Below are 15,536 nucleotides of genomic sequence, written 5' to 3'. Positions count from 1 at the left end.
CCCGCGGACCCCAGAGCCGCCCCACCGTGCCTCTGGCCGCCCTGCCAGCGCCGGAAGGGCGTCTTCAAGCCCCAGCGGACGCCCTTCCAATCTGAGGGTGCGCCCACAAACCTCCCTGATGTGGAACAGTTCCCAGACCTCAGAGACCGCCGCACAGGCCCTCGGACATCTCCACCACCTCCGCAGGGCTCTGTCCCTGAAATAGCCATTCCCCCGCCACCTACGGGTGCCTCCAAATCCTTGGGATCCCCCCACAAGTCGTACACATTCATTGAGGTACACTGTCTAGTGCCCTAAGTGCTCCCGTCTTCCTAGCTGTGTTCTCGTCTTCCTAGCTGTGTTCTCATTGTTTCTGAGACATCTTCAAAAATCCAGGGGTGCCGGGTGTTGTGGAGCAGGGATGAGGCTGAGGCAGGAGGATCACCACGAGTTCGAGGCCACCCTGGAGTCTCAAAAAAACAAAAACAAAAACACCCTGAAAGCCTCCAGTGTGCCCCAAGAACCCAACTTTCCCTCCGTGGCAGACCCAACCGCACAAGGAGATGGGGACATGCTGGGGTCCCAGCAGGGCTCCCTGTGCCCATCCATGTACCCAACTTTTACTTCGCTAGCTGCTGGACCCTGTGTCATGGGGCCCAGGGTCAGGGGCCTGGGCTTGAGTCTGGTCTCTGGCACTTAGCCATTTGACTTTCAGCAAACCATTTCATTTCCCTGGGCCTAAGTTTTGCCAGCTGTGGAATGGGTATAACAAGAACACCTTCCTCACTGAGGCACACAGAAGTCTCACAGCGTGTGGATGTAGTGAGCCTTCACTATTTGACAAAGTTGTTCTTTTGTTTTTTTGTTTTTTCCTTTTTTCTTTTGACACAGTCTCACTGTGCCATTCAGGCTAGCCTGGAACTCACCATGTAGCCCAGGCTGGCCTCAAACTCCTGGTGATCCTCCTGCTTCAGCCTCTGAAGTGCTGGGACGACAGGCCTATGCCACCACGCCTGCCTCCCCCGGGAAATGTTAGTGTCTGTGTAAGCAGTGTGCGTAGCATTGGTTCTCCAGAGCTACTGGCTTTACATCCCTGGCTTCCAACAACAACACAGAACACAAGAAAGAAAAATGTGTCAATCCCGAACATGTGCAAGCTGATTTTTTTCCCTAAACAATACAGGGTACCAGCTATATACATAGCATTGATAGTCTGCAAGGTGTTACAAGTCATCTAGAGGTAAGTTTAGTTCCATGGGAGAACAGGCATGGGTTCTATGCAAATACTGTGCCCTCTTATATAAAGAACCTAAGAAACTGGGCGTGGTAGCACAGACCTGTCATCCCAGCACTCGGGAGGCTGAGGCAGGAGGATTGCTACATGTTCAAGGCAAGACCCCATCTGAAAAAAAGAAAGAACTTGGGCATTCACAGGTTTTGTTATGAGGGGGGGGTGTCTCCAGAATCAACTTCCAGGGTGTGTACCAAGCAAGGGCTACATATCTGCATTTCATACATAAGATTTCGCCTACGAGAAGCCCTCGGTTTGACCCTCAGTACTGGAAAAGAAAAATAAAGAAGTGTTCTGTTTTGTTTTTTTAGACACGGCCTCACTATGTAGCCCAGCCTTGAGCTCCCTGTGTAACCCAGGCTGACCTTGAATTCAAGATCCTCCTGCCTCAGCCTCCCAAGTGCCAGGATTACAGGTGTGCACTGCCACACCCTCCTTTCAGATTCTTTTTGTAAACTGTACCCTCAGCCATGTCTGTCCCCCTTGGCTTCGATTCACCTAGCTGAGAACATGGTCCTTGCGCGTCACATCTCTAGGGCTGGATAATCTTTGTCCCGAGCACTGCATAGCTACGCGGCCAGAGGCCTGGACTCACCCACTAGATGTCACTAGCAGCCCTCACCACCACATTCGGATGGCCCCAGCCACTGCCACAGCCCCGCGAGAGTTCCAACCCCAGTCCTGCTCAGAGCCATGCCTGCCCCTCGCCCCATGTTTCTTGTCCCTGGTGTCCCTGTCCCCTGCCTGCCTGAGCCTCCTCCACCTTGGCTGTCCCTGTATTGTCTGATGTAGATCAGCCCGGGCCCATTTTAGACAGAGAAACTGACGTCCAGAAAGGGGCCATAGGCCAAGGAGAGAAAACAAAGAAACTGAGAAAAAGCAGCTGCTTTTGCTGCACCACTAAGAGAAACAGATCCCAGGTCTGATTCCCGGGGCCCCAAGAAGAACTCAACTACTGCATTCATCTGCTACCACTGTTAAAAGCCAGGCTACCTCAAGAGGAACTGCCCTAAGAGGCCCCATGGGCCATGCCCTGGATGCAAAGGAGACCACTGGAGATCGGTCTGCCCTCTGAGGTGGAGGCCCCAGAGCTCAGACCCATGCTGCCAGTTAGTCCAACAGGAATGAGAGGGCTTGGGGCATGGTCTGCCTTCTCCCTCTGGCCAGACCGTCATCTCCATCGAGGAGTCCTGGGTAATTATGACTATGGAGGAACAAGAAAATAGCCTGTTGCTAGACACAGGTGCAAGTCTCTCGGTCCTTCTTTTCAATCCTGGCCTTCCTTCCAGCCATCATACCTCAGTGAAAGGAGTCACTGGTGAGGAGGTAATATGCTATTTTTGACAACCCTTAGGCTGTAACTACTTATTAGATCCTTCCTGCATATCTCTGTCTTCCTGAGAAACCACTTTGAAGATCCCACCACGTATTACAGCAGCCATTGATATTTTCCTACTAATCTATCCATAACTGTGTAAAGTTTGTAATGTTCCTATCCTATTTCATAAATGGATGTATGTTTATTAAAAAAAAAAAAAAAAAGTAGAAAGGGGCCATAGGTTGGCCGGGTCCTCCATCCCGAAGGGAGGAGAACTTGGTCAGAGACTCCTAGAATTTTAGCCATGAGGCTACACAGGCCCTTTGTGCATGTTTCCTTCCAGCCCTGTGACCTCTGTCCCCTTCCTTAGGAAGCCATCTCTAGCCCATCATTGAGCTCTGAGCTCCCCTTCACTTCCTCACCTTGGTTCCTTCCATTCCTCCCTCACTTCCTCTCTGCCCCAGGCTCCCATTTCTACCACAGGACCTTTGCACTGGCTGCTGTCTCTCTGGCTGGCATCCCTCTCCCATCAGATCTGCACATAGCATCCTCTCTCAGTTTATTTAGGTCTCTGCTCAAATGTCACCTCCTCAGAGAAGCCTGGCCTGACCTCAGGCTCCCTCTGTTCCTCATAGCCCACATGTCACCATCTATAATTACCGGGTGGCTTTATCTTCACTGCTATTTCTGCTTCACCCACCAGTCTGTGAAGCCCAGGCAGCAGGACTGGCTCTATCAAATTCTGAGCTGCCGCTGGTCTCAAGCGTGTGTCGGTAGAATGAATGCTCCCATGATAGGTGAGGAAACTGAGGCTCTGTCAGGGAAAACCACAGAGCAAGAAAAGGGCAGAGGAATAGAAACAGTGAGCGCAGATGCCCCTCAAAATTCTGCCCTCGCCTGTCACCCCAGCACGTGGGGAGGCTGAGGCAGGAGGATTGCAAGTTTGCACCCAGCCTGGGCCACTTAGCGACTTTAGCGAGACCCTGTCTCAAAATGAGAAGTATAAAGGGCTGGGGATGATGGAGCTCAGGGTGAAGGCCTTGGGGTTCAATCCCCAGTACTGCAGGGAACAAAAACTCTATCCTCACCCTGTCAGGCTGTAGATCTCCCCAGGACCAAGGCCCCAGTTTCCTGCATGCAGAGTGTCCTGCAGTCAGTCACTAGAGGAGTGGGGCCGAGTGAACGGCTTGAGGCGGCCGCGTTACCTGCGCTGAAGTCATCTGCGGAAATGCTCTCTCCTGCGGGGCCCGGGGTGCCAGCGCACCCACGGCCCTGCAGCTTCCCCGCAGCCCTGGGGGTGGCCGCTTGCTTTTCAGCCTGGTTTCACCGATGAGGAAAGAGGCACAGAGAGGCCGGCCGTCTGGTTCGGGTCACACAGCAAGGCAGTGAGCCAGGCTGTGCTTTGACTCTTACCGGCTGCTGGAGACGGGAGGAGGGTTTTGTTTCGCCCTCCTGGGGCTTGAATCAGGGGCCTTGACGCTGAGCTCCATCTGCACACCTCCGATCCCCTGACTCCTTTATTTGTTTTGCTTTTTTGAAACAGGGTCTCCCTATGTAATTCAAGCTGGCCTCAATCTGGCGGTGATCCTCCTGCCTCAGCCTCCCGAGTGCTGGGATGACAGGCACGGGTCACCATTCTCAGAACGTTTTAAATCCTAACTCTGCCCTTCCGGGCCGTGTGACCTTGCACAAGTCCCTTGGCTTCTGTTTTCTGGGTAGGAGTCCGGCGACGAGGGCGCCTGCAGGGAAGCGCGGGCGCGAACACGCGCGGGCGGGACGTGAACTTCTCACGCGCAACTTCCCGGCCCAGCTCCTGCGCGTCTGCCAGGAGGCCGCCTCGGGGGTGGAGGCTGAGGACGGCGATCGGGTCCCACCCCGGGCAGCGCGAGGACCGCCCCTCCCCCGCGGCCTGCGGTCAGCCGGCCTGGCGCCCGCAACACAGGCGCTCGATACGCATGAAATAATAATACGGAGCGCGGGGCGCGGCGCCGAGGCAGGTGACTACCGGAGCGCACGCGGGCTGTCGCTTCCTCTCCGTCCAGCAGGGGGCGCGCGCGAGACCCACACACAGCACCCGGGCTCGGAGCAGCGCAGGGGGCAGGGGCGGGTGAGGACCCAAGGGAAGACAGAGGCCACCTGCTAGAGACGGAACCACGGCCGGCCCTCGCACCCGCTCCGGGAGCCATCGGCCCGCGACGGCGAGGGTTTGGGGCTCCAGGAGAGGGGCAGGCGCGCGGGGCCCGCCCCCGAGCCAGGCAGCGCTCTTTCCCTCCAGGCCGTCCTCCTCCGCGGGGCGCGCCAGGACTGCGGCCTCCTGCACCCCCCGGCTGGGCCCGGAGTGCAGGTGCCGCCTCGGATGGGGAGGGGCAGCGTCGCCTCTCTGGGGGTCCCCACGGCTCAAGTCTAGGAGACTGGCTGGACCTGCTTGCTGGTGGCTGGATGGACTCCAAGGTGGGGCGCTGCCCCGGAGAACCTCCTTTCTGGAGAAATGTGGGTCCCTGAAGGAGGCCCTGGGGGTCCTCTGGCTCCTACTCAGGGATCAGGGGTAGGGCCTTCTCAGCCCAGCCAGCCGGAGCCCACACAGCCGCCCACAGAAGCAGAACCCGGGCTGTGGAAGAGCTTCCTTTAATCCCCACTCCGGAGGAGCCGCGTCCACCGGCGTCCTGGGAGATAATCTACTTCGCACTTCCAGGTTAAGTCCTTCACACAAATCCGAGCTCACACAACTCTCAAACTGCCCAGCAGGCCCATGCCAGCCACAGCCTCACTTTCTGGCCAGGAATGGGAGGCCCAGAGAGGGCAGGATGCTTAGGAAAAGACACACAGGCACCAGGCAGACCTGACCTGGAATCTCAGCTCTGCCGTTTCTGGTTGTGCGAGCAGGCGTGTGTGCGCGCCTCTCTGGGCCTCAGTTTCCTCCTCTGCCCAACCAGGATACCTTACAGAACACCTGCTGTAAGTCGCTGGCATGGAGCCTGAGACAAAGCTGTTAGGAGACAGATGTTACTGAAGTAATTATGATTATCACCACTCAGCCCCTGTCCCTCGAGAGCCACTGCCGTGGAGACCAGGGTAGAAGAAATCCCTAGGGCCTTAAAAGGGAATGGAGCTCGATCCCCAACCCCTCTCTCGGGACAGTGGCTTGGGCCCGTTTGGCCGCCTGCCTCAGGTCCTGGCATTTCCTGTTGACTTTAGCTTTGCTTCCCTTCGACTCTTCTCTGCTTCTCTCGGGAAATATCAGACGTTGTGTGTTGGGTCGGTATCATTTGTTTCGCAGGGGTTGGTGGCTGGGGTACTGGGGCTGGGAGTTGCCAGAACAGAAGTGGAGGTGGCTGGTGGAGGTCCCCAGAGGGACCTGGGAAAAAGAGGTCACAGCCTAGGGTCACACTTGGGGACTCCGGTGGTGCGAAACTCAAATCTGAGCATCGAGGGATGTTCCAAGCAGCAGGCAGGCATGGGTGAGTTAAGGTGGCAGTCACTCTCGAGACTGGGACACACGCAGCCAGATCCTGGGGCTGCACCATGCCAGGGACGATCGCTAAGAATGGCGGGTGGTGAGGGGACACCAGCTTTTAGGGCATCCCAGGTGGGCAACAGGGACAGTCGCCAGCTCAGGGCTCCGACTTTCAGACACGTGCAGAGGGCAGGTGAAAACACAGCCAGCGTGTCTCACGGGACCCCAGGGAGCAGGGACAGTGCCAAGGGAAGCCACCACACTGTCCCCAGGAGGACACCCAGGACCGCGCGGCAGCCACTGCGTTCGGGGGGCGCACGCCGTCCTTGACAGCTGGTCCCTTGATCGCAGACACCATCTCACAGTCACCGTCCTGGAGCACACGCTCGGTCACACTCTGCTCCCCGAGGGCAGAGTCACAGCGCCCCTGGAGCACACACGGGGGGTGCTCACTGGCACAGCCGCTGCTCCAGAAGCACAGAGGTCTTCTCACAGTCACCTCCTGGCAGTGCACACTGCCACCACGTCACAGCGACACTGTCCGGGAAGCACACCCCATCCTGCCGTCCCGGCCCCCCGGCCCATCGCCCTGAGAACGCACTGTGTTCCTGGAACACACAGTTGCTGTCATAATCACCGTGTCCCATGGGGACGCAGTCACCCTGTGGCAGTCACGGCATGGTGGCGCAGGCAGGGCATGCCGTCACAGTCGCCGTGCCTGGGGCACACAGCTACCGTGTCACAGCCATGGTAACCTGGAGCACAAAGGGACCCCGGTAGCCCAGGCACAGTGTACTGCCGAGGCAGTGGCAGCTGGTCACACAGTAACGGGGCAAACTGAGGTCAGTGGTAGGATATCCTCGGGGCAACCCCGACTCAGCCTCCATCGCAAGACAGAGATTCCGTCACCCTGCGCTGGGGCTGTGTGCCCCTGGCACTGTCCCCTGCTTCTGGGCAGCTATGGAACCCGGCTCCTGCCCCGAGCGCGGCTCCATACTGACACACAGGCAGGACACCCTGTATCCCAGAGCCGCGTGTCCATTCCCGCCCCTCCTGCTGTGGGACAAGTCACCAACGGTCCCTCACAGAGGTTTCTACCCCCCCAGGAGGACCCTGAGTGTCCGTGGTCCCTGCAGGTATCCCCTAGCGTGCTGCCAGGACACCCCAAACAGTGAATCCAGCCCTCAGTACGATGCCCCCAGGAAAGTCCCTCCAGGTGATAGCCGTGTCTAACCACTGTCCTGCACCGTCACCGTCTAGGCCGCTCAAAGCTGCGGCCCCTTCCCCAACCCAGACCCACTTAACCCCCCACGCAGCATGGCGCCCCCTAGTTCGACCACGGGGCTGGCTTTCGTAGTTGTACAGGTAGAGACCCCTGTCCCCTACGCCCCCGCAGCTGAACTCCCCTCTCCGCCCCCGCCAGTCACACCAACCCCACCCGCGTCACAGCGCCCCCTGCGGCCGGCGGGACGCGATGCGCCCTCCCTGCGCTCCCCGGCGCCCCGCGCGCATCCGCCGCCCCGAGTCTCACCGCCTGCCGCTGCCTCCGCCCGCGCTGCCGCTGCTTGTGCCGGTGCCATGGAAGGACGAAGGCCAGGACATGCGGGTCGTGCGCAGGCCGGGCCGGTCGCTGGTGTCCACGGCGTCGGCGCGCTCTATGGGCCGGTGTGGCTGCCGCTCGGGCTCCGAGCGCTCCGCGCTGTCGGAGTAGCCGCGCTGTTGGATACGGATCGGGGTCCGCGGCTGCCGCCACAGGTGCTGGGGGGGCGGCTTGAGGGTGGCCTGGCCCTCCCGAGGCCCGGGCAGAGATAGAGACAGGCTCCTCTCCGAGGTGGCGGTCGGGGGCTCCATGTCGCCGGCCCCTCAACCTGCTCCCCGGGGGGTGGCGCTGGCCTTTATAGCCTGCACCCCACTCAGCTGCGCGCCAGCCGACGCGCCCGGAGCCCCGCGGGTGCGCCCGGCCTCAGTGGGGCCATGGCGCCCCGGGGACAGACCCGGGGGCGCTGCGGGCCGATCGCCCCCGGGCCGGGCGCCGTGGCTTCCTGTCCGCTCCTGGTGCTCGGCTCCGAGCCCGGCTGCGCTCTCCGCGTTCGGCGCCAGCCCCGACTCCCCCGCCCCGTCCCGCCCCTCCCTGCCCCCCGCCCGCCGCGGCTGTCAGCGCCGCCCCTCTCCTCCTCCGTCCGGGCCAGTGGGGGGCAGCCACCCAAGGAGGGGGGCCCTCTCCGCCCACGCAGAGCCCTGCTCCCGCGGGGAGGGGGCGCCGGCACTCAACTCTCGCCGGAGCGCCCAGCCTCACAGCGGCGCGCACGGGCGCGAAGGAGTTAAACGGTTAATCTGATCGGCCAGAAGACACCGGACTGGTTGCCTGCGCGTTAGTCAGTCTGTCCATCACGGCGGAGGCGGAGCCGGGTGCTGGCGTGTCCTCGGCGATACCCGGCGCCCGGGGGAAGCTCCTGGGGAGGGGTCCCGATGCCACGCGCACGGAGCCTGCGGCAGGCTGTGGCGGGCTGCCGGGGATCGCCGGGCTGCGGGGCGGAGGAGGGTGACAGTGCGCGCCCGGGCGGGGTGTGCGCGCACGTGGCACCTTCCTAGTGCTGTCTATGTTTTCGATGTTGGCTGGAAATGTGTGTGCGCACGTGGTTGGCTGCTCCTGTCTGCCTGTTTCTCTGTGTTTTGCCGTGTGTGCGCCTCTGCGTGTCTGTGGGTGAGGGCTGTGCGCGCACGTGCGCCGCGCGTTTGGAGGGCGTGCGCGTCTCCGGGGTCTGTTGCGGTGGTCTGGGGGCTGCGCTCTGTGTGCCCACGCGCGCCGCTGTGCATTGTGTTCAGCGCGTGCTTGCAGAGCTGTGCACGCGATTGAGCCTCCATCGTCTGTAGTGTCAGAGGGGATCTGTGTGTGCCGGGGCCTCTTTGGGAGGTCTCTGGGGTGTGTGCCTTTGGTTCCCGGTGTGGCTGCAGGAGGACGCCCTGTGGCGGACACTGCAGCTGCCCGCCCACCGCTTTATGTATCTCTGTCTCTTCTAAAGCTCATCTGAAGGTAAACTGAGGCAGGTCCTGGTGGCCTTGGGGCGCACCGCCGTGCCCTTTTCAGGCAAGTAAACAGCCGAGCCTCCTCCCGGCGGCCTCCGCCGGCAGAAACCCCCTTCCGGCACCTAAATCGGGAGTCGCCGTGACTCACGCTCCCGCCTCCCCCAGCGCCGCGCTGAGCGAGCAAAGAACAAGCGGGATCCGAGCGCTCCCCCATCCCCCAGGCCGCGGCGGGCTGCAGGGTAGGGGTGCCCATGGCCCCCGTGATTCCCAGAGCGATCCCCGCTCGGACCCGAAACCGCTCAGCTCCGCGCTCCGGGGGCCGGACCCGCACCCCCGTACCCCCACTCCGGGCTCCCTGGGGCAGGCCGTGCCTTCTGCCACAGCCCCCCGCCCCCCGCCGTTCTCTTTATAAAAAAAAGAAAAGAGCCTTCCCTCTTCCAACCTCCACAACCACTTTCCTCCCCGCCGGAGGGGGCTCTTGGCGTGGGCGAACGCGGAGCAAGAACTGGCCCCCCATCAGCAGCCGCGGGGTATCCCAGAGGCCAGAAGTGTGACCCTCTCCTCCCCCAAGGCTTCTAAGTGATCTCCAAGGCCGCAGGGCTTCCCTGGGTCATTTGAACGTCCCGAGCCGGGCTGAATTCTACAAAGTTCAGGCCCTGGGCGGCCAGAGCTCTGCTGGGGGATGGGGAGGGGGGAGGGGTTGCCGAAGGAAGGGACGAGGCAGTGGGCCAGGGCTGTCATTTGGAGCTGAGGCTGGAGTCCCGAGATGGACCTGGCTGGACTTGAACCAAACAGAAGCCAGAGGGATGGGGGAAGGGCGCAGGGAGGAATGACAGTCACTTCTGTCTCCATCCGGAAGTGGGCCCTGGTATCAGGACCAAAGAGGGACCCTGGGTTTGACCTTTGGAGTCACTGGGAGGGCATAGAGTGAGCGGGACGACGCGGGGCCTGCAGAGAGCGGTGGTCTGCGGGCAGAGGGCAGACCAGCAACCAAGGCCAGCTCCGCTGTTTGTCTTTTCTACTCATCCTGGAACCAAGGGGGAGGGTGCTCTGGGAGGACCCCAGATTTCTGTACAGCACCTTGCTGACCCAGGCAGCTTGGAAAAATAGAAAAAGAGGTGGGGGGGGGCTCGGGGGAGGCTTCAAAGGCGCCTGAAGTAGAAAGGGGAGGGATGTCACAGTCTCGCCCGATAGAGTTCCGAGTTTCAGCTACTTTTGCAAAACTGGAAGTCCGGAGCAGTCCGAGGGCTGCTGGCTGTCCCTGACCAGCTGGCCCTGTGCCTCCCCACCTTCCCAGTCTGGGTGCCCTCCTCCCTACCTGTTGGCCTCCGCCCTGGTGATGGAGATCCGCGGCGGGACCAGCAGCGGCAGCGTGGTGGGCCGTGGGGGCAGAGGGACACCAGGATCCGAGGGCTCAGGACCGGCCCAGCCCAGGCCGGGACCGGACGAGAGGCGGCGGCGAGGGCGACGCATGTTGGTGCGGCCGGCCTCCGGGGTCTCCCCGGGCCTCTGTGGAGGGACACGGGTGGGATGGGGAGCGGCCCGGCCTGCAAAGACTGAGCCCCTCCCCCAGGAACGCTCCCACCTCGCCATCAGAGCAAGCAGCTAGCTGATGTGGGTAGGGTCTCTTCGGAGCCTCAACATCCTAGAGGATGCCCCTTGGCCTTAACGTTAGTGGTCCCCTCCTCCCCATACGAGTGGGACACTCAAGATCTCACCCCAGGGGCTGGGGATTTAGCTCAGGGGCACAGCGCCTGCCTGGCAAGCGCAACATCATGAGTTCCATTCCCGGTACCGAAAAAAAAAAAAAAAAAAAATCTCACCCCAGTGGCCCTCCACTTTCTGGCCCAAATCCTCAAAGCTGCGACAAGGGAAACTTGTCGAGTTTGAGGCCAGTCTGAGCTACATAGTGAGACCTTGTCACAAAATCTTTCCCCACTTGAGAAGCCCCCTGAGAAGGATCTTGTGCTTCGTAACCCAAGGCTGAGAGAATGTTGATCTGGGCTGCAGAAGAAAAGTGGAGTCAAAGGAGTAAACTGAGGCCAAAAATGTGGACACGCCTCCTGGCCACTCTCAGGAAACAGACTTGGTCACCAGAGGGCGCTCGTCTCTGCCCCGCCCACTGCGGCTTTAGCTCCGCCCACAGAGGACTAAACACCCGCTGTTCCCAAACTCCGCCCACTGTGGTCTCGGTCCCGCCCCCAATAAGGCCCTGCACCTCGCACCTCGTCCCCGGTCCCGGCCACAGACAGGAAACTGCAACTCCTCTTCATCCCGCCAACCTAGAGTGTCAGTGAGGTGGGGTTTGCGGGAGCCATGTCGCCTCAGGCCAGGGCCACCTGCAGGATCAAGCGAAGGCATCCTTCATTAGAGGCTCCCCCTGCCGGCCCGGCCTGGAACCCGCCAAGCCCCTCGCCCATTGCCTCTCCTGGGGCGTGACGTCAGCGAGAGGCTGACGCACGACCTGCCGATGACGTGTGCTGTCGTTGCCAGGACAACAGCTGACGCACGGCGGAGCCCCGGGCAGCGTCAATGCCAGGTTCGGCCGCTGGGGGGCCGAATCGCCCCAGCCCCCTCCTCCTCCCGGGGGCTTCCCCGCGCGGGGATCCCACAGACTAGCCCGGGAGCTCCCCGAGCTGGCCGCGTGCTGCGCGTGGTCCGAGCCGGGGGCCGGAGGAAGCGTCTTCTCCGAGCTGTTGGGCTTTGGTGCCTAAACCCGAAATAGCTCGGCTGTGCGGGGGCCGGGCGCAGAGAGACGGCGGCGGCTCTGGGCACAGATGGGGACGCGCGGAGACAGACAGGGCCGGTGGAAATAGAAACAGACAGGGACGCAGACGCAGCCCGCCGAAGGGCTCGCTCTGCTGCCGCCGCTCCTCCGAAAGCTTAGGGGAGGGACAGGCTGGCTCCTCCACCTTCGCACCCGCCCAGCCCGGAAGACTCCGGGTGTCTGACCCTGGCCCCTGACAAACTCCCCGGGCTTGGGAGCCCTTGTGAGAACGAAATGTGATCAAGCCTGTTTGAACTCCACCGTGTCTGGAAATCAGTACGTGCTTGATAAAGCCCCTTGGAGCCCGTCAGAGCCCGTCAGCTCGTGTCCTTCCTCGGCTGAGACCCCTCGGTGGATCTCACTGTCGCTTAGAGGAAAAGTCAGTCTTCGGCGCTTGGTCTCCACCGCCCTGCGGAATGCGCCGGTCGCCTCGATGCCCGCAGCTGCCGCCGCCGCGCTGTGCAGCTCCGCACACACCGGGCGTGCCGCGGCCTCAGCGCCTGTGCACCGTTCGTTCCCAGCACGCGGGGCTCCTCTGCCAGATCTGCACAGGTCACGCACACCTCCTGCAGGCTCTGCTTGCGTCTCTCCTCACCTGCCCTGCTCCCCCATCTTTGCGTGTCTGCGCACGTGTGTGTGTGTGTGTGGGGGTACTGGAGATTAAACCCAGGGTCTTCAAACTGAGTATATCCTCAGCCCCTGTATTTTTTAGTTTAATTTTTTGTTTGTTTTGAGACAGGGTCTCACTATGTAACCCAGGCTGGCCTCGAAATCACAGATCCTCCTTCCTCAGGATCCCAAGGGCGGGGATTATAGGCATGGGGCACCGCGTCCTGCCTCAGGTTCCCCTGTAGGTGGGACAAGAGGCACATACCTGCACCCAGCTAGAAACTGTTGCGGGCTACAGTTATCTCACTCTGCTAGAGAATGCTGGAACTACTTCCTTCTAACTGTATTTAATTTCTTTTTCTTGCTTTATTGCAGTAGCTAGGACTTGATTTCATATCAGTTAGAAGTGACTCTTGATGTATGTGAAAGTGTACCCATTCATCATGCCCCCCGCCAGCTCAAAGGATGCGGGAGGGAGGTAGAGAGGGGAAGGGAGAGAAAGAAAGACAACCACCCTGCGTACAGATTGCTAGATTTGCTTGGGCAGAGAATGGGCTGTGTGCTGCATGCCTGCAATTCCAGCTACACAGCCAGGTATAGTGACACACATCTGTAATCCCAGCACTCGGGAGGCTGAGGCAGGAGGATCATTGTGAGTTCAAGGCCAGCCTGGGCTACAAAATGAGCTCAGGGCCAGCCTCAGCAATGAGATCTTATCTAAAAAACAAAATATTTTTTTTTCCTTTTTTCTTTGTTTTTTTTTTTTTTTTTCCTGTACCCGGAATCGAACTCACCACGTTGTGCTTGCCAGGTAGGTGCTGTGCCGCTGAGCTAAATCCCCAGCCCCAACGACAAAATATTTTTTTTAATTTAAAAAAAAAAGTTCGGGCTTTGATATAGCTCAGAGCATAGCGCCTGCCTGGCAAGTGCAAGGTCCTGAGTTCGATTCTCCATACCAAAAAAAAAAAAAAAAGTTCAATGGCAGCCTGGGCAACTTAGCAAGCACCTGTCACAAAATAAAACCAAAACGGACTGGGAATGTAGCTCAGTGGTACAACACTTGCCTAGCATAGACCAAGCCCTGGATTCCATCCCCAGCTCACCAGAAACAACAGCAGCAAAACCAAAAAACCCTGCCCAGGCTCCAGAATTCTGCCCGCAGATCTGCATTCAAAGCCTGCCTGATACTTCCTGGCTGTAAAACCTTGGGCAAATTACCCAGCATGTCTGGGCCTCAGTTTCTTCATCTGCAGGGTGGGGGTAGCATTCTGCAGAGGTGGCTGTGAGCATGAAGGGTGAAGGGAAGCAATGCATACAAAGTTCTGTGTACAGTGCCAGGTTCATAACAGATACCCACGAAGGGGCACCCACCGTCCTGGTAATAACAACATGTTATCATCACTTTTGCCTTTTTTTTTTTTTTTTTTTTTTTTTTTTTTTTTTTTTTTTTTTGGTCTTTTTGAGACAGGATCTCACTATGCAGCTCAGGCTGGCCTTGACCTCACTATGTAGCCCAGGCTGGTCTCGAACTCACAGCAATCCTCCTGCCTCAGCCTCCTGAGTGCTGGGATTACAGGGATGAGCCACCATGCCTGGCTTTTTTGCCATTGTTTTTGGTTCTAGTGTTTTGAGACAGGGGCGCACAGTGTAGTTCAGGCTGGTCTTAAATTCACTATTGAACCCAAGCTGGCCTTAAACTTGCTGTGATCCTCCTCCCTCAGGCTCCTGAGTCCTGGGATTATAGGTGTTCAGCACCATGCTTGCCTTACTTACATTGCTGTCTCATATGGAACTATAGGCAGACCTTCAGGACAACACATGCACCGAGGAGACCTCCCCTCACCCCACCTGCTCCTGCTGTTCCTCATACTTAAAGAATAATCTGAACTCTGGGCCTTTGCATGTGCTCTTCCTGCCATCTGAAAAACAAGTTTTAAATATCTCATTCTCTTCCTACTCTCCTGGTGCTCCTTTTGTTTCATCTATTTGCTTTAAACTTATATTCTAACACGATAAAGATAAATGAGTCCCTTATCAGTTAGGTATTATTATTATTATTATAATTATTATTATTACTATTTGAGACAGGGTCTTGCTATGTAGCCCATGCTGGCCTTGAACTTGTGGCAATCCTCCTGCCTCAGCCTCCTGAGTGCTAGGACTGCAGGCATGTGTCACCATGCCCAGCTGGTTTAGTAATTATTGCCCGTCTTTTTTTTTTTTATTATTATTTTCCGGTACTGGGAATTGAACTCACAACCTTGCACTTGCCAGGCAGGCGCTGCACTGCTGAGCTAAATCCCCAGACCCTTTATTGCCTGTCTTGGTTGTTGTTGTCGTCCGAGGGGTGGGATGGACGCAGGGCCTCCTGCAGCCAGCAGCGCCCACCACTGAGCCACAACCCCTTTGATGAGGTTGGGGTGTTCACCTGTCTCCTTCTCTGCTGGACCCTGGGTGACCTCGGACCGTGCTGGGATATAGTCGATGCTCGACCAGTCGCTCTTAGAAGAGTGAGTTCATGTGATTTATTTATCTTTATTTGGTCTTTGCCCAGGTTCACCCCCTCCCCTGAGAAGGGAACCACTCCCAACCCCATCACCTTCAACCCCCTTCTCAGCTTTATTTTTCTTCTACAGTCTCATCTGTTGCTCCCTTCCCACCCCTAGGTTCACAGGGCCTGGCGGGGTTTACCTGTCTCATTGCCGGCTGTAGCCAGGGCCAGCTATGAACATACAACCCGGACAGGCGCACAGGTCCCCATGCTTTGAAGGTCTGACGTTCTACTGTTGCTTTAGTGTGTTTTTTCTTTTTCTTTCTTTTTTTTTTTCTCTTTTTGAGACAGGGTCTCGCTATGCAGTTCAGGCTGGCCTTGAGCTCACTTTGTAGCCCACGCTGGTCTCGAACTAGTAATGATCCTGCCTCAGCCTCCCGAGTGCTGGGATTACAGGCGTGTGCCACCATGCCCGGCTAGTGTGTTTCTTTCTGAGACAGGCTCTCTGTATACAGTCCAGACCAGCTTCAGACTGCCTTAGCCTTCCAGGTGCTGAGGTTACAGCACCACACACCCAGCGCATTTCTATCAGTTTTTCAT

General features: G+C 58.7%; 1 protein-coding gene across 2 annotated transcripts in view; it reads right to left on the bottom strand.

The window, feature by feature from the left end:
* The window catches only part of Pde4a (phosphodiesterase 4A, cAMP-specific), a 34,111-nt gene extending 22,706 nt beyond the window's left edge, over positions 1-11,405 (bottom strand). The window contains exons 1-2 of one of the 2 annotated variants that reach the window (XM_005405596.2): positions 11,295-11,405; positions 10,388-10,578 (exon numbers count right to left, since the gene is read on the bottom strand). In XM_005405596.2, the coding sequence (XP_005405653.1) occupies positions 10,388-10,578; positions 11,295-11,342 (239 nt within the window). In that variant the 5' untranslated portion in view covers positions 11,343-11,405. Of the gene's footprint in view, positions 1-7,573; positions 8,111-10,387; positions 10,579-11,294 lie in introns of those variants that run through there. The other variant, XM_005405595.2, reaches the window with a different exon arrangement.
* Between the last annotated feature and the right edge of the window lie 4,131 nt (positions 11,406-15,536).

The sequence above is a fragment of the Chinchilla lanigera genome, unplaced genomic scaffold, assembly GCF_000276665.1.
Source record: "Chinchilla lanigera isolate Chin_1 unplaced genomic scaffold, ChiLan1.0 scaffold00094, whole genome shotgun sequence".
Taxonomy (NCBI): domain Eukaryota; kingdom Metazoa; phylum Chordata; class Mammalia; order Rodentia; family Chinchillidae; genus Chinchilla; species Chinchilla lanigera.
This window is presented reverse-complemented; position numbering and strand designations above follow the sequence as displayed.